General features: G+C 50.3%; 2 protein-coding genes and 4 non-coding genes across 30 annotated transcripts in view; 1 reads left to right on the top strand and 5 right to left on the bottom strand.

Annotated features, from left to right (window-relative positions):
- Positions 1–27,040, bottom strand: part of LOC103306853 (zinc finger protein 436-like) — a 495,746-nt gene that overhangs the window by 268,894 nt on the left and 199,812 nt on the right. The window lies entirely within an intron of this gene.
- On the bottom strand, positions 461–542 carry TRNAS-GCU (transfer RNA serine (anticodon GCU)). The gene has a single exon. It is a non-coding gene; the product is annotated as a tRNA-Ser (tRNA).
- On the bottom strand, positions 5,317–5,388 carry TRNAG-UCC (transfer RNA glycine (anticodon UCC)). The gene has a single exon. It is a non-coding gene; the product is annotated as a tRNA-Gly (tRNA).
- TRNAG-UCC (transfer RNA glycine (anticodon UCC)) lies at positions 12,712–12,783 on the bottom strand. Its single transcript has one exon. It is a non-coding gene; the product is annotated as a tRNA-Gly (tRNA).
- TRNAG-UCC (transfer RNA glycine (anticodon UCC)) lies at positions 13,531–13,602 on the bottom strand. The gene has a single exon. It is a non-coding gene; the product is annotated as a tRNA-Gly (tRNA).
- LOC122174845 (zinc finger protein 300-like) overlaps positions 16,233–27,040 on the top strand; it is a 29,399-nt gene continuing 18,591 nt past the window's right edge. For 3 of the 9 annotated variants that reach the window (XM_065569910.1, XM_065569909.1, XM_065569912.1), the window contains exons 1-2: positions 16,235–16,579; positions 22,712–22,769. In XM_065569910.1, coding sequence (XP_065425982.1) covers positions 22,746–22,769 — 24 coding nt within the window. In that variant the 5' untranslated portion in view covers positions 16,235–16,579; positions 22,712–22,745. Of the gene's footprint in view, positions 16,580–21,160; positions 21,235–22,711; positions 22,770–27,040 lie in introns of all 9 variants that reach the window. The other 6 variants (XM_065569908.1, XM_065569906.1, XM_065569907.1 and 3 more) reach the window with 4 other exon arrangements.

Here is a 27,040-nt window from a genome sequence, read left to right as displayed (position 1 = left end):
ACAATACATTCAAATCAAAGTGCCAGAACAGAGCAGGACTGGATTTTCAGCAGAAAATTTTCAATTTGGGGGATTTTGTTTTCCTAGGCAAACAAATCTCTCCAAGGGAAGCACAGAGAAAAATGTTTCCCTTGCCTGCTTCAGAATAGCTTGACTTAGACACTCTGGCTGTATTTCACTGTCATGGGCTCGCTGTGGATGAGTCATTTTAATAATGTGGGGGGAAGTCCCAGGATGTTTGGAGGAGGTTCTGAGTATGTTACCTTTGGAGATAAAAACTAGACTCCTGAACTTTTTTAGAAATCTCATATTTCAATTGGTTTTATTTCAAGCAGGGATCCCGGAGACAAGTCTGACACCTTGGGAAGGTTTTTGGTTGCAGGAAGCAACATGGGTTTGTCACTGCACCAAAGGGGGGAGAGGGGTGTTTGGAAGGGAAGGGAAGAAGATTAAACACAGCCGATGAGGATGGGATTCGAACCCACGCGTGCAGAGCACAATGGATTAGCAGTCCATCACCTTAACCACTCGGCCACCTCATCTGAGCTACTTTAGAGCAGCCAGAAAGCCCAGCAGAGGTAGGGACAATGAGGCGTTTTAAAATATGTTAGTGTAAGCAGGGTCTGAGTGAGCTCCCCCCTCACACCTAGTGATGAGCTGGGGGAAAGACTTCAGGAACAGACCGTGTTTGCACAGACCCGCCTACTCCGCCTAGCTACGCAGCATGATGGGGCGGCTTTGCCAAAAGGGACAGTTTTGGCTGATGCTGGGTTACAAATCACATGAGTGCAATGAGACCCACATGAAAGCCCCCTAAGCTTATTTCTACCAGCTTAGGTTAAAACCTGGTACGCTGCTGCCACCACCAAGTGATTGAAAAAGAAACAGGGAAAGGACCCCTTGGAGTTCCTCTTCCCCCAAAATATCCCCCAAGCCCTTACACCCCCTTTCTAGGGGAGGCTTGAGAATAATCCCCTCACCAATTGGTTACAAAGTGATCAAAGACCCAACCCCCTGGGTCTTCGGAGAATGGAAAAATAAGTCAGGTTCTTAAAAGAAGGATTTTATTAAAAAGAAAAGGTAAAAATCGTCTCTGTGAAAAAAGGATGGAAAATAACTTTACAGGGTAATCAGATTCAAAGAGCCCAGGAGAACCCCCTCTAGCCTTAATTTCAAAGTTACAACAAAACAGGGATAAACCTCCCTCTAGCAAAGGGAACATTCACAAGTTGAGAAAACAAAGATAAAACTAACACACCTTGCCTGGCTGTTACTTACAAGTTTGAAATATGAAAGACATGAAAGAGAACATGGATTTATGTCCGGTCCCTCTTAGTCCCAAGAGCGAACAACACCAAAACAAAGAGCACAAACAAAAGCCTCCCCCCAAGATTTGAAAGTATCTTGTCCCCTTATTGGTCCTTTGAGTCAGGTGTCAGCCAGGTTACCTGAGCTTCTTAGCCCTTTACAGATAAAAGGATTTTGGTGCCTCTGGCCAGGAGAGATTTTATAGTATTGGACACAGGAGGGCTGTTACCCTTCCCTTTCTAGTTATGACAGGTCGCCCTAAACTGAACCTTACTCTCTGACTGGGGGAGAGGGACGCCAAATGCCAGGGAAAGTGAGGAGGAGGAGGGGGCAGATGTTCTTGTGTGCTAAGGTGAATTGTGCTTGAAGTGTCTTAGACGTGCTCTGACCTGTTCAGTGTTTGAAGACAAAGCTAATTACGCTCCAGGGAGAGTTATTGTTTCTGTTCGGTGATTAGCAGAGTGAAATTACTGAGAAGCGCCTCTGGGCGCTCTGTCTCAGACCTGGTGTCAGGACGCTGGTGCAAGGAAAGCCAAGGCAGAGGCTGTACTGGCAGTGAGGTTCCCGGCTACCCAGTGCAATCCCGAAGAGCTGAACTCACTGAACGCCTGGGTTAAGCAGGGGAACCTGAGAACGCGGCAGGAAAGGCAGCGAGTGGCCAGCCGCCGAGAAAAGCAGCTGTAGCAACTGCAGCTCTGCACAGCAACCACAGACACTTGTGAGCTGGGCCGGCTTTAGGAAGTGTGGGGCCCAATTTGAACATTTTCGGTGGGGCCCCAGCAGGGATGACTAAAAAAACAAACAAACGTAAAAAAAGCCTTTCATTACTTAGCAACCGGTTCCCTATAAAAAGTTCTGATTTAAGGGATGTGCCACAGTATGTATTTTTTGTACCAATAGGGTTACCATACGTCCGTATTTCCTCCCAGATGGCGATTTAAGAACCAAAAAGCCTGACATGTCCGGGAAAATACGGATGTATGTTAACCCTACCTAAAGTTCTTCTTTAAAAAGATGGGCCTGAACTAGAAATGAACTCCGTTTCACATGTGTGGGTCCCCACCACTCCCTGGGGGTGTGCTAGGGTGACCAAAGGTCCCGATTTTATAAGTACTGTCCCGATTTTTGGGTCTTTTTCTTATATAGGATCCTATTACCCCCCACCCCAGTCCCGATTTTTCACACTTGCTGTCTGGTGACCCTAGGGTGTGCACATGTGTGGGTCCCAGCTGCTCCCTGCCCCCCTCATTGAAACAGGTGTGCAGGGTTACTGCCCTGGGAACTGCAGGGCACCACTGGACATGGGGCTGGCTGGAGGCAGGGCAGGGGCTGACTGGAGGTAGGGTCTGGCTGCAGGCAGTGCAAAGGGTGCAGGTCTGGCTGGAGACAGGGGTGTGTGGGGCGGGCTGGCTGGCTTCAGGCAGGACCACAGGGGGGTTCAGCAGGGGTTGGCAGGGCTGGAGACAGAAGAGTGCAGGACTGGCTGGCTTCAGGCAGGGGTGTGTGGCAGGGGTTGGCTGGAGACAGGGCAGGGGGTGCAGGGCTGGCTACAGGCAGGGCAGGGGGTGCACGGCTGGTGCGGGAAGGGGTGTGGGGGGGCTGGTTGGCTTTGGGCAGGGCCACAGGGGGGTGCGGCAGGGGCTCGCTGTGGGCAGGGGGTGCGGGGCTGGCTGCGGGCAGCGGCAGGGCAGGGGTTCGGGGGCTGCTGCAGGCAGGACGGGGGTGCAGGGCTAGTGCGGGCAGGGCAGGGGATGCAGGGCTGGTGCGGGCAGGGCAGGGGGTGCGGCAGGGGCTGGCTGTGGGCAGGGGGTGCAGGGCTGGCTGGAGACAGGGGCTGGCTGCGGGAAGGGCAGTGGGTGTGGGGCTGGCTGGAGACAGGGCAGGGGGTGCAGGGCTGGCTACAGGCAGGGCAGGGGGTGCACGGCTGGTGTGGGGGGGGCTGGTTGGCTTTGGGCAGGGCCGCAGGGGGGTGCGGCAGGGGCTGGCTGTGGGCAGGGGGTGCGGGGCTGGCTGCGGGCAGCGGCAGGGCAGGGGTTCGGGGGCTGCTGCAGGCAGGACAGGGGTGCAGGGCTAGTGCGGGCAGGGCAGGGGATGCAGGGCTGGTGCGGGCAGGGCAGGGGGTGCGGCAGGGGCTGGCTGTGGGCAGGGGGTGCAGGGCTGGCTGGAGACAGGGGCTGGCTGCGGGAAGGGCAGTGGGTGCGGGGCTGGCTGGAGACAGGGCAGGGGGGTGCGGGTCTGGCTGGAGATGGGCTGGCTGCGGGCAGGGGGTGTGGGGCTGGCTGGAGGCAGGGCAGGGGGTGCGGGGCTGGCTGGAGACGGGCAGGGTGTGCGGGTACAGCCCATCCTGTACGGTAAGTGCCCCCTCCTCCTCCTCACTCCCCCACTGGGGTAGCAGCAACAGCCTGGGGCTCGGAGGCTATTTAAAGGGCCCGGGGCTCCCTTGCTTCCACCACCCCAGCCCCTTCAATAGCTGCGGGAGCCCTGGGGAAGCGGCGGGGCTCCAGCGGCTATTTAAAGGGCCGGGGAGGAAGAAGCAACGGGAGCCCCAGACTTTTTAAATAGCCCCCAGAGCCCCGCAGCACTACCCAAGGGCTCCCCTTTAAATGGCCCCGTGGGGAAGCCGGGCCACCCTGATACAGCACACTGGCTCTTGCCGGTACGCCGTACCGGGGCTTGGGCGCGGGGCCCGATTCAGAGGAATTGGTTGAATTTGCCTAAAGCCGACCCTGCTTGTGAGCTGGGAGGTGAACCCTGTGAACACACCTCTGAAGGCTGGGTCTGCACTAACCCAGCACAGACAATTGTGAGTGGGGTGCCATGGAGGGAGAGTGTGATGTGTTAAAGGGGCATTTGTTTGTCAGACTTTCCCACTGCCATGTGGGAAACTGAGGCAAAGGACACTGCCCAATGCATTGTGGGGTGGGGTTTAGTTTATGGTTGCAAGCTTTTGCCTGCTACTGCCCCAGCTCAGACCCTAATGCCACCCCCCAATCTGCTGGCAAAGCCCCTAGGAATCCCAGGACAATGCCCCCAATTCGGCCCTTCCCTCTACTGCGAACCCCCCACAGATCCCAGACCAACCCCGTCCCAGCTGGGTCTGTGGCAGCCACAGCTCATTGAGGAGCTTCCCTGGCTGATTCTCCTCTGTGCCTGTGCAAAAGCAGCTCCTAATTTCTTCCTCGTTAGTATAGGGGTGAGTGTTCCTGCCTGTCCCGAAGGAGACTGGGGGCTGATTCCTCAATGGGAAAGCCAAGCTTTTGATGCAAATGGCTAACTCAGATCTTCTTGCTCATCAGCCCCGAGCCAGGTCTCCGTGCTGCAAATTATTCCAGCATCTGGGAAGGAAACCACAGCAGCCCACAACTCCAGCTCTGGTGGCGCTTTGCTCTCACTGGGACATGATGTAAAAAGAGTATCACTGTTCTGTCTGTTACTACATGAAACCACTTAAATCCTCCTTTTTTTTACTTAATAAAATCACTTTTGTTTATTAATAAACCCAGAGTAAATGATTAATACCTGGGGTAGCAAACAGCAGTGCATATCAGTGTTATAGAGGGCGGACAGTTTATGAATGTACCCTGTATAAGCTTTATAGCGAGTAAAACAGATTTATTTGGGGTTTGGATGCCATTGGGAGCTGGGTGTCTGTTTGTTGGAGACAGGTGACCTGCTGAGCTGTTTTCAGTGAAGTCTGCAGCTTTGGGGCGTGGTTCAGACCTGGGTCTGTGTAGCAGCAGGCTAGAATGTCTGTAGCAGCAAAAAGTGTCACAAAACTTTATATGTGCACTTTCTCCCCTGAGCATGGTGCAAACAAGACAAGGCGCTACAGAAGCCGGTTCCCCAGGTTTCTGGCTTTCTCCAATGACACATGGACGCTTCCTACAGCTCACTACATCGTCCCATCCTCTGCTGTGTGTTTAATGACCTGCTGGGATTTGGGAATGTGATTATTATCCAATGTGAGCGACATTAAACCCCTTTTGGGCAAGGCAAAAAACACCTCCTTGCATTGGCCGGGAATCGAACCCGGGTCAACTGCTTGGAAGGCAGCTATGCTCACCACTATACCACCAATGCATCTGGGAAAAGCAGCTCTCCCAGGTGCCACATGTACTAGTAAAATGATTCATTCCTGCACAGCTAATGAGCAGGATGGGTGGACAGGCAGCAACCTGTCAACTCTGAGCACAGACAGGTTCCCACAGTGACTGGGGATGGAGCTGCTGCATCCCAAGGGGAGGTGTCACCAACTCCACCTCTCCCTTCAGAGAAGGGAAACAAAGATAAATAACCAGAATGACAAACCTTAGCTCCTTTTACAATAAGTGTTCGTTCCCGCTACCTACAGAGAGGTTCGTTGCTGATTCCAGTCCTGGGGCTCTGCAGGGATACGGGACAATTCAGGCTGTCACTGAGCTGAAGAAGAGAGATGGTTTTAACAGGGACGGCTGCCTGGTCTTAAGGGTGTTTGTCACCTTCTCTGGGTGTTTGGTACATGGAGGCAGTCCCCGCTCCTGGGTCTGTCCTGTGCCAAATAGCAAAACATTTCTCTGACAGGAGGAAAAGGAAATGGCCACACGAAGGCACCAGGACATACAGGATTCCTCTCCGCACAGGGACTCTTAACAAGTGATTGATCTCCCCTCCCTTGTATATTGTGGGTCTTTGTCCCACCTCTTTTGTACCCCGTGGGAGGGGTGAGGAGTGAGGTTTTGCTATGGTCAGGAACAGGCATTTCTTTGGCCTTTTAGTGTTTTATACCTTCCCCCGCCCCAATTCCCCTCTGCACCGCCAACTGGTTGCTTGACCTTGCCTTGAGATAGGGGTTGAGGCAATTTTAAAGTGTGCGCTCCAGTAACACCATGACTACTCTTCTCTGTTCCCGTTGTCCGAACAAACCCATCTGGCTAGGGAGAAGCCACATACAAGGTGTCTTTGGTCACACGTGTTCGGATAAGAGATACGAGTATCAAAAGGTGAAACCCCCAATTCTCTCTCAGGCTGACAAACGAACTTGGATACTAACGGTGGAAATTTCCGAAATACAGACTGTGAACAGCAAACCCGGTCTCTGTGCCCCCCAAGGGGGTCTTTTCGGTTTTGTTCATTGCATTTCGTCTTGTACATGCCACAGAGAAGGTTTTTTAAAAGCCAAACCTTCCCGTCCTGGCCTTCCCTGTCCTGGCAAAAAGCTTCCGAGCAGCACTGACTTTGGGATGAGATGAAACGGCTCAGATGAGGTGGCCGAGTGGCTAAGGTGATGGACTGCTAATCCACAGAGATTTGAATCCCATCCTCATTGGATGGTTACAGTCTCTACCCCTCCTTCCCATAGAACTCTCTTCAGCTTGGTACCCAGCCCTTCCCCCAGTGAGCCTTCCTACCCACAAAACCCTTCAGAAAACAACAAACCTCAGGCCTGGATCCGTGTTTCTCTGCTTTGCACACTCCCAACACAAACCAACCTTCTCAGGCAGGGGCAGAGCCAGGGGTGGGATGGTTGAATTTGCCCTGTCAGGCTCCAACTTGACACCTGGGCCAGCCCTGCCTCCTCCAGCCAGGGGGTGTAGTGCCCAGCCAAGCACAGGTGAAAAGACGTGAAAGGCCCGATTCAGCTGCAGACAAGTAACATTTGCAGCTGCCTCTGAGGGACGTGCCTGTGTCCACATTGGTGCTGAACTTTGGTTTGTGGTATTATTACAGGAACACAAAAGAATCTGTAGCAGCAAAAACTGTCACAAAACTTTATATGTGCACTTTCTCCCCTGAGCATGGTGCAAACAAGACAACGAGCTACAGATGCCTGTTCCCCTCATTTCTGACTTTCTCCAGTAAGACAAGGATGCGTCCTACAGCTCATTACATAGTCCTGTCCCCAGATTTGCAGCTGCTGGAGGGAGGGTTGAAAAAAAGGAGAGAAGTTTTAAAATGATACATTTTACAGAACAATGCTTATACTCTTTCATGGTGAACAACACTATTCACAGTACATAGCACATGTGATTTCAGTACAAGGTCGCATTTTCCATCTTAATATTGAGTGCCTGTTGCTTTGCTGCTAGAGATCACAGACGCAGGTCCAGGCAACAGAACTCAGCATGCATGCGGCCATGGTAAGCCATTGTCTTTCGGCTTCTGTGCCCTCCTTTCCCACATACCAAGCAAAGCCGGTCGACTGCTGCAGTTTTCCTGTAAACCTTCAGCTGCAGAAAACAAACTAACCCCCCCCCATCCAATTCTCTGGGATGATCGTTTTATCCCTCCTCCCACCGTGTGGCTGGTATCAGGGAAGATCCCTGCAGAAACCAAACTAACCCCCCGTCCCCCCTCCCGCCATGAATTATCTGGGATGATTGCTTTATCCCTCCCCCCACTGCGTGGCTGGTATCAGGGAAGATCCCTGCTAGCCAAACGCGAAAAGCTCAGGGCCAACCCCCGCCCCCCCCCTGCGCTTGGCTAACTGCAGGGAAGGATTTCTTTTCAGCCACAGGCAAACAGCCCAGTAGGAACGGCCACCTGTGTCCCGTTAATTAAATTCCCATATTTCAACCAGGTTACCATGAGCGATATCACTCTCCTGAGGATTACACAGCGAGATAAAGACCGGATGTTGCTTGAATCCTAGCAAACACCGGGACCATACACTGCCAGGCTTTGTCATGCAATGATACCAGATTACTTGCTACTAGCATGGCGTGGTCAAGTGTCCTACCATGGAGGACGGAATAAGGCTGCACTGCCCAGAAACCTTTTGGCAAGGCTTTTGGAGTACCTCCAGGAGAGCTTCATGGAGATGTCCCTGGAGGATTTCCACTCCATCCCCAGACACGTTAACAGACTTTTCCAGTAGCTGTACTGGCCGCGAATGTATCCGAAGCCCGCAGGGCAAAGTAATCATTTAAAAACGCTTGCTTTTAAAACAAGTTTTATATTTTAAAAGGTAAACTCACCTGAGGTCCCTTCCATTGGGTCATGGTCTTGGATACTGGCTTGGGAGGGTTGGGAGGGTACTTCAGTCAGGCTGAGAAAAAGATCCTGGCTGTTGGGGAGAACGGAGTGCTGTGTGCTCTCCGCAAGCTCGTCCTCCTCCTCCTCTTCCCTGTCCGCAGAATCCTCAGGTGTGGCTGATGAGATTACCCCCGCCTCGGAATCCACGGTCAGAGATGGGGTAGTGGTGGTGGCCCCCACTAGAACTGCATGCAGCTCGGCGTAGAAGTGGCATGTCCGCGGCTCTGACCAGGAGCGACCGTTTTCCTCCTTCGTTTTTTGATAGGCTTGTCTGAGCTCCTTGACTTTCACGCGGCACTGATCTGAGTCCCTATTGTGGCCTCTCTCCATCATGCCCTTGGAGATTTTTTCAAAAGTTTTGGCATTTCGTCTTTTCGAACGAAGTTCTGCTAGCACTGAATCCTCTCCCCATATAGCGATCAGATCCAGTACCTCCCGTACGGTCCATGCTGGTGCTCTTTTTCTATTATCAGCCTGCATGGTTACCTGTGCTGATGAGCTATCTGTGGTCACCTGTGCTCTCAACACTGGGCAAACAGGAAATAAAATTCAAATGTTCGCGGGGCTTTTCCTGTCTACCTGGCCAGTGCATCCGAGTTTAGATTGCTGTCCAGAGCGGCCACAATGGTGCACTGTGGGATAGCTCCCGGAGGCCAATACCATAGAATTGCGGCCACACTAACCCTAATTCAAAATGACAATATCGATTTTGGTGCTACTCCGCTCGTCGGGGTGGAGTACAGAAATCAATTTTAAGAGCCCTTTATTTTGAAATAAATGGCTTCATTGTGTGGACGGGTGCAGGGTTAATTCGATTTAACGCTGCTAAATCTGAATTAAAGTCTTAGTGTAGACCAGGATGCACCCTACAGCTCATTACGTAGTCCTGTCCCCTGCAGTGTGTTTAGTGACCTGCTGGGATTTGGGACATTGAGAATGTGATTATTACTCAACGTGACTGACATTAAACCCATTTTGGACAGGGCAGAAAACACATTCCTGCATTGGCCGGGAATCAAACACAGGTCAACTGCGTGGAAGGCAGCTATGCTCACCACTATACCACCAATGTAGCTGGCAAAATTATTTTCTCCTGGGTCTCACATGTACTAGGAAAAGGGTTGGATGCTGCATGGACATAGCATTGGCCACCTGTCGGGCCTTAGGCCTGTTGATAAATGAGCAGAAATCAACATTACTTCCGGGTGGAACTGGAAGCATTTCACACAATGCAACCACGGTGTCTTCAATCTCTTACTTAGCAGCCTAAATTTGCCTTCCAGGACCTCTCTCCTATCCCTCCCTATATCATTCATACCTACATGTACCATGACAACTGGCTCCTCCCAGCACTTTGTTTCATGGGATTTTTCAATGGCCCTTGTTTGCTGTTGGCCCTGTCATCTCTGTGTGAAAAGCTGGATCCCGCACTGCTCTGCAATGCTCCGCTAACTGTCATTAACACATCCCGAATAACACACAGCCCGTTAATCCTGAAGCTCCTAACTCAACAGGATTCACAGTTGCCTGACGTGCTGTCTGCCATAGATAGGAGCAACGTTAGATTACTTTTGGCATTCCTGGAAGAGCTGCACGTGGTGGACCATCGCTTTGGGGCTCGTGAAACAAGCACTGAGTGGTGGGATCGTATCGTCATGCAGGTCTGGGATGACGAGCAGTGGCTACAGAATTTTTGGATGAGGAAAGCCACCTTCCTGGAATTGTGTGCGGAGCTCGCCCCAACCCTGAGGTGTAAGGACACCCAAATGAGAGCTGCCCTCTCGGTGGATAAACACATGGCGATTGCAGTGTGGAAGCTGGTGACTCCAGATGTCTGCCGGTCGGTTGTGAATCAGTTCGGAGTCGGGAAGTGAACTCTTGGGGCTGCGTCAACGCAAGTGTGCAGGGCCGTTAATTGCGTCCTGCTAGGAAGGGCAGACCTAGTTCCATAAACAAATGTATCGCCGTATCCGTGACTTGGTGAGATGCCCGGAGAGATCGGGCTCCGAGGAGACAATCGTCCAGGTATGGGTAAATCATTATCCCTTGAGAGTGTAAATGAGCAGCTACCGCTGAGAGAACCTTGGAAAATACTCTCGGGGCCGCTGATAGCCCAAAGGTGAGCACTCTGCATTGGGAGTGGTTGTGTCCCAGAGTGAATCTGAGCAATTGTCCGTGAGCGGGTAGGATTGAGATGTGAAAATTGGCATCCCGGAGGTCGAAGGCTGAAAACCAGTCTCTCTGTTCCAATGCTGGAATGATCAGCGATAAGATGACCATCTTGAACTTTTGAGTCTTGACAAACTTGTCGAGCGCTCTGAGATCTAGTATGCGTCTCCAGCTTGTTTGTATCGGGTATAAAGATTTATCTGAGAGGGATTGTCTCTGTCTGGCCTAGGGAGGAACGGAAAGTCCCGCTTTTCACTGAGCTGGTCCATTGTTACGGGAATACCTGTACTAGTGGTCTGATAGAATCTGCGGGATACTAGTACCGTGCTTTGTTGACACTAAACCTGGCTGGGTGTCTTTGTTCCTTAACAGATCTTGTGGTCATTGGGCACTTAGCTCGAGGTTTCCCATGCCAGCTGTCTGCGCACGGCTGGGGCGGCACAGAAGGAAAACACACACAACCAGAACCCCCCTATTCTCAGTGCCCCTCAGTCCCAACCCACAGCCCCCTTCTCTGCACTCTGCCCCTCAATCACGACCCACAGCCTCTCCTCTACACAGCGCTCTTCAATCCCATTCCACAGCCCCCACCTTCCCCCCCAGTAGCAGGTGATTCTGACTCCTTCGGGGAGATTTTCTTGCTAGGTTTTTGTGTGTGAATCGGCTTGTGGATTTTACAGCATGTTGGAAATTTCCATATTAAATAGAAAGCTCTGCTCATCTCTCCTCTTTTCTCTTCATAACTGGAGCTGGGAGTATTTCATTTCTTAATTCCCCAGGGATGAGATGTATGTGTATAATGTAGATATTTTCAATATATTTTTTCACCTTCCTGCTTAGAAATTGAAAACTGATTTTTTTTGCCAACCAAAACCTGAAATAATTCAGAAACCAGAAGTGAAGAACAACAATACATTCAAATCAAAGTGCCAGAACAGAGCAGGACTGGATTTTCAGCAGAGAATTTTCAATTTGGGGGATTTTGTTTTCTTAGGCAAACAAACCTCTCCAAGGGAAGCACAGAGAAAAATGTTTCACTTGCCGGCTACAGAATAGCTTGGCTTAGACACTCTGGCTGTATTTCACTGTCATGGGCTCGCTGTGGATGGGGCATTTTAATAATTTTGGGGGAAGTCCCAGGATGTTTGGAGGAGGGTCTGAGTAAAAGGAGCTAAGGTTTGTCATTCTGGTCATTTATCTTTGTTTCCGTTCTCCGAGGGGAGGTTGGTGAACTTGTCACTGTGGGAACCTGTTTGTGCTTAGAGCTGATAGGTTGCTGCCTGTCCACCCATCCTACTTATCAGCTGTTTGTCTCTGGTTCCTCCCTAGAACTTCTGGCTCAGCGATGGACTTCACACTTATCTCTTAACACCCATTCCTCATTCACACACAAAACAGGATTGATTTACACACAACATTGGGAGCTGGGTGTCTGGGTGCTGGAGACAGGTGACCTGTTTTCAGTGAAGTCTGCAGCTTTGGGGCGTGGTTCAGACCCTGGGTCTGTGTTGCAGCAGGCTAGCATGTCTGGCTCAACAAGGCAGGGTTCTGGAAGTCCCAAGCTGGCAGGGAAAATGGGCTTAGAGGTCATTTCAGCACGTCAGGTGACACTCTCAAGGGGATCTCTAAAAAAACAACAAGGAGTCTGGTGGCACCTTAAAGACTAACAGATTTATTTGGGCATAAGCTTTCGTGGGTAAAAACCTCACTTCTACAGATGCATAGCCAATGAGAGCAAGGGGATCTCTGTGACCGAACACATCACACCAGTCTTATTAATCTCTCCTCGTAAGGAGGCCGTTTCATACCCCTAATCAGTTTTGTTGCCCTTTTCTGAACCTTTTCCAATTCCAATATATATATATATATATATTTGAGATGGGGCGACCACATCTGCACACAGTATTCAAGAGGTGGGCATACCCTGGATTTAGATAGAGGCAATATGATATCATTACTGGACCACAAAAAATCTGTAGCAGCAAAAACTGTCACAAAACTTTATATGTGCACTTTCTTCCCTGAGCATGGTGCAAACAAGACATGGCGCTACAGAAGCCGGTTCCCCTGGTTTCTGGCTTTCTCCAATGACACATGGACGCTTCCTACAGCTCACTACATCCTCTGCTGTGTGTTTAATGACCTGCTGGGATTTGGGAATGTGATTATTGCCCAATGTGAGTGACATTACACCCATTTTGGACAAGGCAAAAGACACATCCTTGCATTGGCCGGGAATCGAACCTGGGTCAACTGCTTGGAAGGCAGCTATGCTCACCACTATACCACCAATGCATCTGGAAAAAGCAGCTCTGCCAGGTGCCACATGTACTAGCAAAATGATTCATTCCTGCACAGCTAATGAGCAGCATGGGTGGACAGGCAGCAACCTGTCAGCTCTGAGGACAGACACGTCCCCACAGTGACTGAAAGATGGGGAGAGGTGTGCTACATCCCAGGGTGAGGTATTGTACGAGTAGCATTTTAGGTTGGTATTTTGTATAATTTAAAATAAAGGATAAAAAATAATCAAAATAATAATGGAGCGTGTATTAAATCTATTGGTGTATCATATAATCATATCCCGCCAGCCACCCTTTTTGAGTAGCAGAAAGGAATGGCCTAATGGGCCATTTGGTAATGATGCATCAGCTGGAATCTGGGTCTGGACTGATTTCAAGGCAGTAACAGACCTTTTAAGGTCAACACTTTGTTGTAGGTTTAGCATTTTAAAATAAGTAAAAGAATACAAGAATTGTTTTTCCTTTGCATTGCAATTTGATGTTCCTGTTCAAAATGTTGTGTGTAAATCAATCCTGTTTTGTGTGTGAATGAGGAATGGGTGTTAAGAACCTGAACCAGAAGTTCTAGGGAGGAACCGGAGACAGACAGCTGATAAGTAGGATGGGTGGACAGGCAGCAACCTGTCAGCTCTGAGCATTATGTTTAGTGACCTGCTGGGATTTAGGACATTGAGAATGTGATTATCACACAATGTGACTGACATTAAACCCCTTTTGGGCAAGGCAAAAAACACCTCCTTGCATTGGCCAGGAATCAAACCCAGGTCAACTGCTTGGAAGGCAGCTATGCTCACCACTATACCACCAATGCATCTGGCAAAAAAAAAAATGTCTTCTGGGTTTCACATGTACTAGGAAAATGACTCACTTCTGTAAATGTAATGAGCGGGATGCGTGGACAGGCAGCAACCTGTCACTTCGGAGCACAGACAGGTTCCCAGAGTGACTGAAAGATGGGGAGGGGGCACCAGCCCCGTCGCTCCCCACGGAGAAGGGAAATGGTAGTGGAGATAAATTACCATAATGGCCATTCTGACCTGAGAAGGAAGGAGACAGCTCCGTTGAAAGCAAACGTTTTTGTTCGTTCCTGCTACCTACAGAGGGGTCCGTTTCTGATTCCAGTCCTGGGGCTCTGCCAGGATACAGGACAATTCAGGCTGTCACTGAGCTGAAGAAGGGAGATGAAGTTAATCTGTCACCTTCTAGTAGGGTGACCAGACAGCAAGTGTGAAAAATCGAGACAGGGAGTGGGGGGGGGGGGGGGCAATAGGAGCCTCTATAAGAAAAAGACCCAAAAATCAAACTGTCCCTATAAAATCAGGACATCTGGTCACCCTACAGCCCGCAGTCCTGGCACTCTCCTGAGGACATAAAGCTTCTGTGCAAAATAACAAAACTTTTCACCGAAAGGAGGGAAAGGAAATGGCCACACGATGGCACCAGGTCACACACAACACAGATTCCTCTATGCCGGTGGCTCTTAAACTTTTATCCTGGTGACCCCTTTCACACAGCAAGACCCCCCTAATAAATTAAAAATGCTTCTTATATATATATTTAACACCATGATAAATGCTGGAGGCAAAGCGGGGTTTGGGGTGGAGGCTGACAGCTTGCGACCCCATGTAATAACCTCACGCCCCCCAGGGTGAGAACCCCTGATCTATGCGCAGTGACTGACAAGTGATTGATCTCCCCTCTCCTGTATTTGAAGAGCTGTTTGGTTTCACCCTTGGTGACCTACAAAGCTGACTCAGTTCTACTGATGGTGCAGGGGCCTGCACAGGGATTTAAATGTGGCTACTTTTGGGGGGGGGGGCAGTTTAAACACCAGCCCCCTGCCCTCGCTCCTGCTGATTCCCTCGGGCTACCCCTCCCCGCATTGTCCCAGGCCCCAAACACTTACTGGAGGCTGCAGTTGAGGGGCTCAGAAGCTCCCTGTGCCCCCCTGCTGCCAGCCCGGCTTCCCTGCTCTGGGCGCTCAGTGGGGTTGACGGATTAGATCATATAAAAATTGTAAAAAAAAAAACCATATTAGTCTGAACCTGAGCGCTCTGTTCTGACAGGCTGGTGTCCCCAGTTCAGTTCCAAATGCTCTTCCAGAAACACCCCTGGACCCTGCACTCCCTAGTGGGAGTGAAAGGAGAAACCCCCAGCTCTGGCCTTAGCTTCAGGGTGACTGATCAGGGATGGGGGGGAAGTGACTTCTTTGCTGCTGAGCAGGGAGTCAGACCAGTTCTCTGGGGACCAGCGTTCCCAGCCTGAGCCAGGCGGCTTCCCTGCTCCCTGGGGCCTGCAGGACACCCTGCTGCTCACCCAGCCACTGAGCCAACCCTCAGGAAAGGCAGCGGTTTGGTGCTGCACTTCAGCCTCGTTTGAGCAGTGCTCTGGGGAATCCCGCAGAATAAAGACTCAGCGTTGCCCACTCTCAGGAGTTTGCCACGAGTCTCGGGAGAATTATTGTTTCCCCTGAAGCCCCAGCTCCCGCAGTCAAGTGGCTCTGTGATGGTTTCAGCCTTCAGTCTCCAAGAAAAAGTAAGTTTCGAGCCCTCCTGGCTGTGCAGAAAGCTACCGACCGGGACCCCAGTGCACGCTAACGGCTCCACAAGCAGAAGGCAAATAAAAAGACCCCCCCAAAGCGATTATTTTTATGTCATCTCATGATTTTAAAGCCAATCTCGTGAGTTTTGAATGTTTGGGGTTGGCCGTACTGCAGACCTATTGCCGAAACCCTCCTACCCCATCCAATGCACCCAGACTTTCCTAAAGCATCAAGTCCTTCTTCTGTCAGACACTTTTCCACAGCCAGTGAGTCCCCCCAGGGCTGAGTCCCGCCAGGGCTTTCTGGGGGGCCCTGCCCCACCCCAGGCCAGACGGGACAGTGACCTCACAACACCCCTTTGTGACTCCCAGACACTCCGTCAGGGTGGCAGCTCCATGCTGGGCTCTGCAGTGCCCTGAAAGCCCATGACCTTCCTTCTCACAGCCCCTCACAGAGACACCCCATAGCCCGCCCCTCACAGCCCCTCCCCCTCACACTGACACCTCCATGGATCCTCCCCTCACAGCCCCTACCCCTCCCGGAGACACCCCAGGACCCTCACCCCTCCCCCTCCCCTCACAGAGACACTCCATAACCCTCCCCCACACAGCCCTTCCCCTCACACTGACACCCCCATGGACCCTCCCCCTCACAGAGACACCCCAGAACCCTCCCCCTCACAGCTCCTCCCCTCACACTGACACCCCCATGGACCCTCCCCCTCACAGCTCCTCCCCTCACACTGACACCCCCATGGACCCTCCCCCTCACAGAGACACCCCAGAACCCTCCCCCTCACAGCCCCTCCCCCTCACACTGACACCCCCATGGACCCTCCCCCTCACAGAAACACCCCAGAACCCTCCCCCTCACAGCCCCTCCCCCTCACACTGACACCCCCATGGACCCTCCCCCTCACAGGGACCAGTGCAGCGGCTGTGGGGCTGCCGGACCCGCGGGGGCGGGGACCGGGGCTGGTCCCGTCCCCATGCAGCGCGGCTGCAGCCCGGGGTGGAGCTGCGGGGCTCGGCCCAGGAAGGGGCTGGAGCAGCCGGGGCGGAAGCAGGGAAAACAAAGCACAGAAACAAGGGGGGCAGCTCCGGGCGGTGCAATACAAGCCGCTGCTCCCCCGGCGGGGCGTGTGTGTACTGGGGGGGGGCATTAACCCCTCCCTGCCCGGCGTGGGGGGGGACTTTCTCCAGCTGGGACCCGCCCCCTGGGGCAGCCCCGGAGCCAGAAGCTGCAGGTGAGTGACAGAAATGCTGGGGGGAGAGGGGGGAGGAAAGTGTCTCTCTTTGCAAAGAGCGGGGGGGGGGGTCTTCAGATCCCACAGCCCCCGGGGCTCAGCTCCGGTCAGGGGCTAAAGGGAGGGAAGTGGCGGGGAGGGAAGGGATGAAAAAGAAGCCGGAGGTGGTGGAGGAACCAGTGCTGCTGATTGGAGAGGGAAGGAGTGTGTGTGTGGGGGGGGCACCCCCTTTTTCTGGCCCAGCTTGTGCTGGGGAAAGAGACAAGCTGGACCCAGAGCTGGGCTTCAGGCCTGTATGTGTGTATGGACCAGTCCTAGGCAAGCCCTTCTTTCCCTTTCTCTTTAATGTGGAGATAAAATCCCTTCAGATCCGGGGGGCGGGGGCTTTTTCTCTCCTATTCAGGGGTCGGCAACGTGTCCGCACATTGTCCGTGGTACAAATGTTGAGGCTCGTGTGCGGGGGGGAAGGGAACTCACCAGCAGCTTCCCCACAAGCGGTTCTCCCATCCCTGAGACCTCCGTGACATTGGGGGGCCCATAGCTGACCAGCCGCCACACGTGGCGGGGGACCCCTCCCAGCTCCCAGCCTGCAGGGTGGCAGCCCCCCACCCTAGCTCCCAGCCCCACAGGGTGGTGGGTCCCCTCAACTTCCAGCCGTTGTCGGGGGTGGAGGCAGTGTGCAGGCAGTGTGCTGGACCCTTCTCCATCTCCAGCTTGTCAGGGTTGTTTTTAGTCAATGTCAGGGACAGGTCACAGCTTCCGTGAATTTTTGTTAATTGACTGTGACCTGACCCTGACGTTGACTAAAAATATTCATGACAAAATCGTAGCCTTAATAATGGTACTAACACTTCCCTATCTTTACTGGCAATATCTCGCCTGATGCATCCTCCGACTGCATTCGCCTTTTTCATGCCTACCTCACATTGGTGGCTCACAGTCACCCTGTGATCAACCAATACAATCAGGTCTTTCTCCTCCTCTGTTGCTTCCGTCTGATACGTCCCCAGCTTATAACAAAAAACTCTTGTTAGTCCCTACGTGCATGACCTTGCACGTTGCACTATTAAATTTCATCCCATTTCCAGTTTTCAAGGTCATCCAGGTCTTGTGTGATATTCCAGTCCTCCTCTGTACTGGCAGTCCCTCCCAGCTTTGTGTCATCTGCAAGTTCTGTTAACGCACTCCCACTTTTTGTCCCAAGGTCATAGGCTCTGACTCTGGGTGCTCTGGGGCTGGCCAGCCCCCCCAGTCAGTTGAGGCAGGAAGAGGTGGGCGAGGTGGGGTCTTGGGGGAAGGGGTGGAGTGGGGGCAGGACCTGGGGCGGAGCAAAGTCGAGCACACACCCCCGGGAACTCAAAAAGTTGGCGCCTCTGGCCAAGGTCACTAATAAAAATGTGGAATAAGATTGGTCCCAAGACCGATCCCTGAGGAACTCCACTAGTAACCTCCCTCCAGCCTGACGACTCACCATTCACTATGACCCTTTGTAGTCTCCCCTTTAAGCAGGTCCTTATCCACCTTTCAATTCTCATATTAATCCCCATCTCCTCCATTTTAACGAATAGTTTCCCATGTGGAACTGTAGCAAATGCCTTACTGGCATCCAGGTATATTAGATCAACTGTATTTCCTTTGTCTAAAAAATCAGTGACCTTCTCCAAGAAGGAGATCAGTTTGGTCTGGCATGATCTATCTAGGGTGACCAGATGTCCCGAGTTTTGGGTCTTTTTCTTATATAGGCTCCTATTACCCCCCACCCCCTGTCCTGATTTTTCACACTTGCTGTCTGGTCACCCTAGATCAGGGATCGGCAGCCTTTCAGAAGTGATGTGCCGAGTCTTCATTTATTCACTCTCATTTAAGGTTTCTCGTGCCAGTCATACATTTTAACATTTTTAGAAGGTCTCTTTCTATATGTCTATAATATATCACTAAACTATTGTTGTATGTAAAGTAAATAAGGTTTTTAAAATGTTTAAGAAGCTTCATTTAAAATTAAATTAAAATGCAGAGCCCCCCTGGACCGTTGGCCAGGACCCGGGCAGTGTGAGTGCCACTGAAAATCAACTCGTGCCATAGGTTGCCCTAGATCTATCTTTCATAAAACTATGATGTATTTTATCCTAAATACGACTTACCTCCAGGTCCTTATCTACTTTCTCTCTCAAAATTTATTCCAAGACCTTGCATACAATGGAGGTCAAACTCACAGGCCTGAAGTTTCCTGGATCACTTTCCCTCCCCCAACGCCTTTCTTAAAAATAGGGACTATATTAGCAATTCTCCAGTCATAGGATACAACCCTCAAGTTTACAGTCCTGGTGAGAGGGGTCGGGTCTGTTCTGTAATAAAGTGACCAAGCATTTTCCCAGCGTAGAATCATACAAATGTCGGGCTGGAATGAACCTCGAGAGGTCACTTAGTCCAGCCCCCTGCACTGAGGTGGGATCAAGGAAAACTAGACCATCCCTGCATGTGTGTGTCCAACCTGCTCTTGAAAACCACCAATGGTGAGGATTTCACAGTCTCCCTTGATAACCTATTCCAGTACTGAACTAGCCTTTTTTGCAACAGTCATATGTTCGACCTAGATTTAATTTGTGATCCACCATAACCCCCAGAGCTTTTTCAGCCTCGTCAGTTGTGTTCCCCATTTTGTAGTTGCGCATTTGCAGCAGTTTCCACTTCTCTTTACTGAATTGCATCATGTTGATTTCAGACCAATTCTACAATGTGTCAACATGGTTTTGAATTCTAATCCTGCCCCCCAAAGAACTCCCAGCCCCTCCCAGCGTGGTGTTAGCTGCAATTTTTATAAGTATTCAATCCATTGTCCAAGTCATTCATGAAAATTTTGAATGGTACCAGACCCAGCACTGAACCCTGTGGAGCCCCACTAGATATGACCTCCCCGTTTGACAGTGAACCATCAATAATTACTCTGTGAGTATGGTCTTCCAACAAATGGTGCACCATCAGACCAAAGGTCCATCCAGCCCAGTATCCCGTCTTCCGACAGTGGCCAATGCCAGGTGCCCCAGAGGGAGTGAACCTAACAGGTAATGATCAAGTGATCTCTCTCCTGCCGTCCATCTCCACCCTCTGACAAACAGAGGCTAGGGACACCATTCCTTACCCATCCTGGCTAATAGGCATTAATGGACTTAACCTCCATGAATTTATCCAGTTCTCTTTTAAACCCTGTTATACTCTTAGTCTTCACAACCTCCTCAGGCAAGAAGTTCCACAGGTTGACTGTGCGCTGTGTGAAGAAGAACTTCCTTTTATTTGTTTTAAACCTGCTGCCCATTAATTTCATTTGGTGGCCCCTAGTTCTTGTATTATGGGAATAAGTAAATAACTTTTTCTTATCTACTTTCTCCAAATCACTCATGATTTTATATACCTCTATCATATCCCCCCTTAGTCTCCTCTTTTCCAAGCTGAAAAGACCTAGTCTCTTTAATCTCTCCTCATATGGGACCTGTTCCAACCCCCTAATCATTTTAGTTGCCCTTCTCTGAACCTTTTCTAGTGCCAGTATAAGAATGGCCCTACTGGGTCCATCCAGCCCAGTATCCTGTCTACCAACAGTGGCCAATGCCAGGTGCCCCAGAGGGAATGAACAAAACAGGTGAGGTGAGGATCAAGTGATCCATCCCCTGTTGCTCATTCCCAGCTTCTGGCAAACAGAGGCTAGGGACACCATCCCTGTCCATCCTGGCTAATACCCATTGATGAACCTATCCTCCATGAATTTATCTAGTTCTTTTTTGAACCTTGTTATGGTCTTGGTCTTCACAACATCCTCCGGCAAGGAGTTCCACAGGTTGACTGTGCGTTGTGTGGAGAAATACTTCTTATCTTATCGATCTTATTGTAATTTCATCTAGACCACATTTTCCTAGTATACTTATTAGAATGTCATGTGGGACTGTATCAAAAGACTTTACTAAAATCAAGATATATCACCTCTACAGCATCCCTCTTATCCATGAGGTCAATAACCCTGTCAGAGAAGGAAAAATGGTGTTCTTGACAAATAAATGCTCATTATAGTTTGTCATCCTACTATCATTTAAGTGCTTACAAATTGATTTGTTCCAGTATCATTCCAGGTATTGAAGTAAGGCTTGATGGTCTTTATTTCTCCACATCCTCTTTCTTCCCCTTTTTGAAGATAGATATATAGGTCCTTTGGGACCTCACCTGTCCTCCATAAGTTCTTGAAGATAATTGCTAATGGTTCTGAGATTGCTTCAGCTAAGAATACCCTAGGATGAATTTCATCAAGCCCTGCTGGCTTGAATACATCTAACTTCCCTAAGTATTTTTAAATCAGTTCTTTCCCTATTCTGGTTTCTGTTCCCTCTCCCTCATTGTTTATAATTGTTTTAAGTATCTGGTTACAATTAATCTTTTTAGTGAAGGCTAAACAATTGGCATTAAACACCTCAGTCTTCTTGATGCCATCTGTTATTCGCTCTCCTTCCCTATTAAGTAGAGGACCTACACTTTCTTTCACTGTTCTCTTGCTCTGAGAACCCTTATCTTATTGCCTTTTATGTCCCTCACTAGTGGTATGTCTACACACAGACTGTTAGAGGATGTTGTGAAGGCCAAGACAAGAACAGGGTTCAAAAAAGAACTAGGTAAGTTCATGGAGGACAGGTCAATCAGTGGCTATTAGCCAGAATGGGCAGGGATGGGGTCCCTATCCTCTGTTTGCCAGCTGGGAATGGGCGACAGGGAATGGATCACTGGATGATTCCCTGTTCTGTTCATTCCCTCTGGGGCACCTGGCATTGGCCACTGTCGGTAGACAGAATACTGGGCTAGATGGACCTTTGGTCTGACCCAGTGCGGCCGTTCTTATGTTATGTTATGGCAGCCATTTATCCCCTTCCCCCACACTGCCTCCCACCCGCCGGCGGCCCTGCTGATCAGCTCCCCCGCACCCCAGCATCTCCCGCCCACCGCAGGACAGCTGTTTTGCGGAATGCAGGAGGCGCTGGGAGGGAGGAAGGAGAGCAGGGCATGGGGTGTGCTTGGAGGGGGGGAGTGGAACTGGGTGGGGAAGAGGCAGGGGGGGAAGAGGCAGGGCAGGGGTGGCGAATTGGGGGAAGAGGTGGGGTGAGGTCAGGGCCTGAGGGTGAGCTGGGGGTTGAGCAGTCTGGGGGAAAGTTGGAAGCCGGCAGAGTCTAGAACGTCTGTTTTCGGGGAAAGAACCTGGGGGGAATCGTGCTATGAAATCATAGAATCATAGAAGATCAGGGTTGGAAGAGACCTCAGGAGGTCATCTAGTCCAACCCCCTGCTCAAAGCAGGACCAATCCCCAACTAAATCATCCCAGCCAGGGCTTTGCCAAGCCTGACCTTAAAAACCTCTGAGGAAGGAGATTCCACCACCTCCCTAAGTAACCCATTCCAGTGCTTCACCACCCTCTTAGTGAAATAGTGTTTCCTAATATCCAACCTAAACCTCCCCCACTGCAACTTGAGACCATTGCTCCTTGTTCTGTCATCTGCCACCACTGAGAACAGCTGAGCTCCATCCTCTTTGGAACCCCCTTCAGATAGTTGAAGGCTGCTATCAAATCCCCCCTCACTCTTCTCTTCTGCAGACTAAACAAGCCCAGTTCCCTCAGCCTCTCCTCATAAGTCATGTGCCCCAGCCCCCTGATTATTTTCGTTGCCCTCCGCTGGACTCTCCAATTTGTCCACATCCCTTCTGTAGTGGGGGGACCAAAACTGGATGCAATACTCCAGGTGTGGCCTCACCAGCGCCGAATAGAGGGGAATAATCACTTCCCTCGATCTGCTGGCAATGCTCCTAATGCAGCCCAATATGCCCTTGGCCTTCTTGGCAACAAGGGCACACTGCTGACTCGTATCCAGCTTCTCTTCTGCTGTAATCCCCAGGTCCTTTTCTGTAGAACTGCTGCTTAGCCAGTCGGTCCCCAGCCTGTAGCAGTGCATGGGATTCTTCCTTCCTAAGTGCAGGACTCTGCACTTGTCCTTGTTGCACCTCATCAGATTGAACTAAATGAACTAAGGCCTGTTCTGAAACCTCTCCAGTTGCCCTTATTGCCCTGGCAGGCTGCAGAATAACATCCATGTTTTCTTTCAGTTCATCCCAGCCTCCCGTGGGACAGGGAAGGGAAATGGCTGCAGTGGAGCCCGTCCAGGTAGGGATTACGGGAGTTGCTGGTGGGTCGCTTTTGGAGAGAGAGGGGCAATAGACAGCCAGGAGGTGGGAGCTTCTGAGGAGTTTGGTCTGGAGGTGGGAGAGAGGGAGGGGGACAGGGTGTGACAAACCTGCTGGAACTTGGGGTCTAGATTCTAGGGACAGACCCATGGGGATTGAGGGAGGAAATGGCACTATTGTGGAGCAGGAAACAAACGTTCTGAACAGGGCTAGGAAACTGTATGACAATCCCAGTGCTGGAGCCATGACCCTTCTAGTCAGAGGTTGCTATGAAGGGGGCACCCACCAGTGAGGCCTGGGGGAGATGCCACCCCCCCTCATACCCAGCTGTTGTTATTGAGGGAGGTGTTGGGATTCCTACTGGGGGCTGTCCCTGGACATGCCTGGGGGCTACATCTGCTGTATCAGCCTCTGGCTAGTAGCTGTGTACGGAATGTGAAGACCCCTGCCCCCCTCTCTCTGCTGGATGTTCATAGACTCATAGACTCATAGACTTTAAGGTCAGAAGGGACCATTATGATCATCTGGTCTGACCCCCTGCACGCTGCAGGCCATAAAACCGTCCCCGCCCCTTCCCTGGACTCTGCTGCTGAAGTCCCCAATCCTGTTATTAGTGACCTCAATCGGCAGAGACCCTCCTGCTAGAGATCCCTGCCCCATGCTGCGGAGGAAGGCGAAAAACCTCCAGAGGCTCAGCCAATCTGCCCTGGAGGAAAATTCCTTCCCGACCCCAAATATGGCGATCAGTAAGACCCCGAGCATATAGGCAAGAGTCTCCATCCTGACCCCTTTTAGCCATTATGCTATTTACCTACCATTGCTTGGTTTTCCTTGACAACTATGTTTTACCATTAAACCATTCCCTCCATAAACTTATCTAACTTAATCTTAAAGCCAGACAAGTCCCTCGCCCCCACCGTTTCCCTCGGAAGGCCGTTCCAATATTTCACCCCTCTAACGGTCAGAAACCTTCGTCTAATTTCAAGCCTGAACTTCCCCACGGCCAGTTTATATCCATTCGTTCTCGTATCCACGTTAGTACTAAGCTGGAATAATTCATCTCCCTCCCTTGTATTAATCCCTCTAATATATTTAAAGATAGCAATCATATCCCCCCTCAGCCTTCGCTTTGTCAGACTAAACAACCCAAGCTCCTCTAGTCTCCTTTCATACGACAGGTTTTCCATTCCTCTGATCATCCTAGTGGCCCTTCTCTGCACCCGTTCCAGTTTGAGTTCATCTTTTTTAAACATGGGAGACCAGAACTGCACACAGTACTCCAAATGAGGTCTCACCAGCGCCTTGTACAACGGAAGCAGGACCTCCTTATCCCTACTAGATATACCTCGCCTAATGCATCCCAAGACAGCATTGGCTTTTTTCACCGCCACGTCACACTGTCGACTCATAGTCATCCTACGGTCTACAAGGACCCCTAGGTCCTTCTCCTCTTCCGTTACTTCTAACCAATGCGTCCCCATCTTGTAACTAAAATTGTTATTGGTCATCCCCAAATGCATCACCTTACACTTTTCACTATTAAATTTCATCCTATTTCTGACACTCCAATTCACAAGCTCATTCAAGTCTCCCTGCAGGATATCCCTATCCTCTTCCGAATTTACAACGCCTCCCACCTTCGTATCATCCGCAAACTTTACCAGCCTACTCCTGCAATCGGTTCCGAGGTCAGTTATAAATAGATTAAATAAAATGGGTCCCAAAACTGAACCTTGGGGAACTCCACTGGTAACCTCCCTCCAACCTGACAGTTCACCCTTCAATACGACCCGCTGCATTCTCCCCATTAACCAATTCCTTATCCATCTCTGGATTTTCAAATCGATCCCCATGTTTTTCAGTTTAACCAATAATTCCTCATGGGGTACAGTATCAAACGCTTTACTGAAATCCAGGTATATTAGGTCCACCGCATTTCCCTTATCTAATAAATCCGTTACTTTCTCAAAGAAGGAGATCAGATTCGTTTGGCACGATCTGCCCTTCGTAAAACCATGTTGTAAATTATCGCAATTGCCACTACCCTCCAGGTCCTCAACTAATTTCTCCTTCAAAATTTTCTCTAACACCTTGCACACTACAGATGTTAAACTAACAGGCCTGTAGTTACCCGGATCACTTTTTTTCCCTTTTTTGAAAATAGGAACCACATTAGCTATTCTCCAGTCTAACGGGACCACCCCCGAGTTTACAGATTCATTAAATATTATCGCTAACGGGCCTGCTATTTCCCGCGCCAATTCCTTCAATATTCTCGGATGAAGATCGTCCGGTCCTCCCGACTTAGCCCCATTAAGGCGTTCAAGTTTTGTTTCTACCTCGGATACAGTAATCCCCCATCCCGAACGCCCCTCTGTAATGGTGCTAGTATCCCTAATCCCTTCATTGGCCTCATTAAACACCGACGCAAAATATTCATTGAGATATTGCGCCATGCCTAGATTGTCTTTAATCTCCTCTCCGGCAATAGTCTTCAGCGGTCCCACTTCTTCTTTCTTTGCTTTCTTCCTGTTTATGTGGCTGTAAAACCTCTTACTATTGCTTTTAATTCCCCTCGCTAGGTCCAATTCTACACGGCCTTTGGCCTTTCTCACTCTATCTCTACATTCTCTGACTTCACTTTGGTACATTTCCTTACTGATCCCTCCCCTCTTCCACTCTTTGTACGCTTTCTGTTTTTTCCTAATCGCCCCTTTGAGTCGGTCGCTCATCCAGCTCGGTCTCAATCTCTTGCTTGGTAATCTTTTTCCCTTTTTGGGAATACAGGCCTCCGACAGCTCATGCATCTTTAACTTAAAGTAATCCCAGGCTTCTTCTGCCTTTAAATCCATTAATACGTTTGCCCAATCCACTTCCCTTACCAGTCCCCTTAATTTGTTAAAATTGGCCTTTTTAAAATTATAAACCCTAGTCTTTGACTTAATTCTGTTACTCCTTCCCTGTATTTTAAACCGAATTAGCTCATGATCACTGGAGCCCAAATTGTCCCCTACTACCACTTCCTCAACGAGGTCCTCACTACTTACCAGAATCAAATCTAAAATGGCCTCCCCCCTCGTCGGTTCAGCTACCACTTGATGGAGGAATTGATCATCAAGCACATCTAGGAACATCTGAGCCCTATTATTGCTACTAGCGTTTGTTCCCCAATCTATTTCCGGGAAGTTAAAGTCCCCCATAATTACACAGTTTCTATTAGTAATTACTTCTCTAAGCACATTAAATAGTTCCTTATCCATATCCTGGGTCGATCCTGGCGGTCTATAGCACACTCCAAGCACTATCCCCGGAGAGGCTCTAGAAGTCCTATTACCCATTGTGAGTATTGCCCAGACGGACTCTGAGTTGTCTAATCCATCCACTATTATTTCTTTACAGTTTATTTCACTATTGACATACAATGCCACCCCCCCACCTTTACCTCTGTTCCGGTCTTTCCTAAACAGCGCATACCCCTCCATACCTGTGTTCCAGTCGTGACTGCCATTCCACCACGTTTCCGTTATTCCTACGATATCTGGTTTCAGCTCTTGGACCAGGAGCTCCAATTCCTCCATTTTATTACCTAGGCTTCTGGCATTGGTGTATAGACACCCTAATGTATGTCGTTTAGCCCGTCTCCCATTAGTAGCACTATATGTTGCGGGCCTCCTAGTGTCCGTCCCTCCTGTCCTTCCTATGTCCAATCTCATCTCCCCAGCTATCTCTCCTCTCATTTTACTCACCTTCTCCATACTGGAATCTGGCGTGGAGATTAACTGTGCATCTCCCAACCGTCTCCCCAAACTTGCTAGTTTAAAGCTCTTTTGATAAGATGAGCCAGCCTCCCTCCCAGAAGTCTATTTCCTTCCCTACTCAGGTGAAGCCCATCCCGCGAGAACAGGTGTCTGTCCCCGAAAGCCTCCCAGTGGCCATACATCCCAAAGCCCTCCTTATAGCACCACTCCCTTAGCCAACTATTTATTCTCACAATCCTATCAGCCCTTTGCTGCCCTTCCCTCGGAACGGGCAGAATCCCACTAAAGATAATCTGAGCCTCTATCTCCTTGAGCGTCTTCCCCAGCCTGGCATAATCTCCCTTGATCCTCTCTAACGAGAACCTAGCCGTATCATTCGTTCCTACATGAAGGATTATCAGGGGGTTCTTACCTGCTCCTTGTAGGATCCTTTTCAATCGCAGGTCCACATCGCGTATCCTTGCGCCCGGTAGACAGCACACCCTTCTGTTCT

Source organism: Chrysemys picta, chromosome 16 (assembly GCF_011386835.1).
Source record: "Chrysemys picta bellii isolate R12L10 chromosome 16, ASM1138683v2, whole genome shotgun sequence".
Taxonomy (NCBI): domain Eukaryota; kingdom Metazoa; phylum Chordata; order Testudines; family Emydidae; genus Chrysemys; species Chrysemys picta.
The sequence above is the reverse complement of the archived record's forward strand: the minus strand, read 5'-3'. Positions and strand labels throughout refer to the sequence as shown.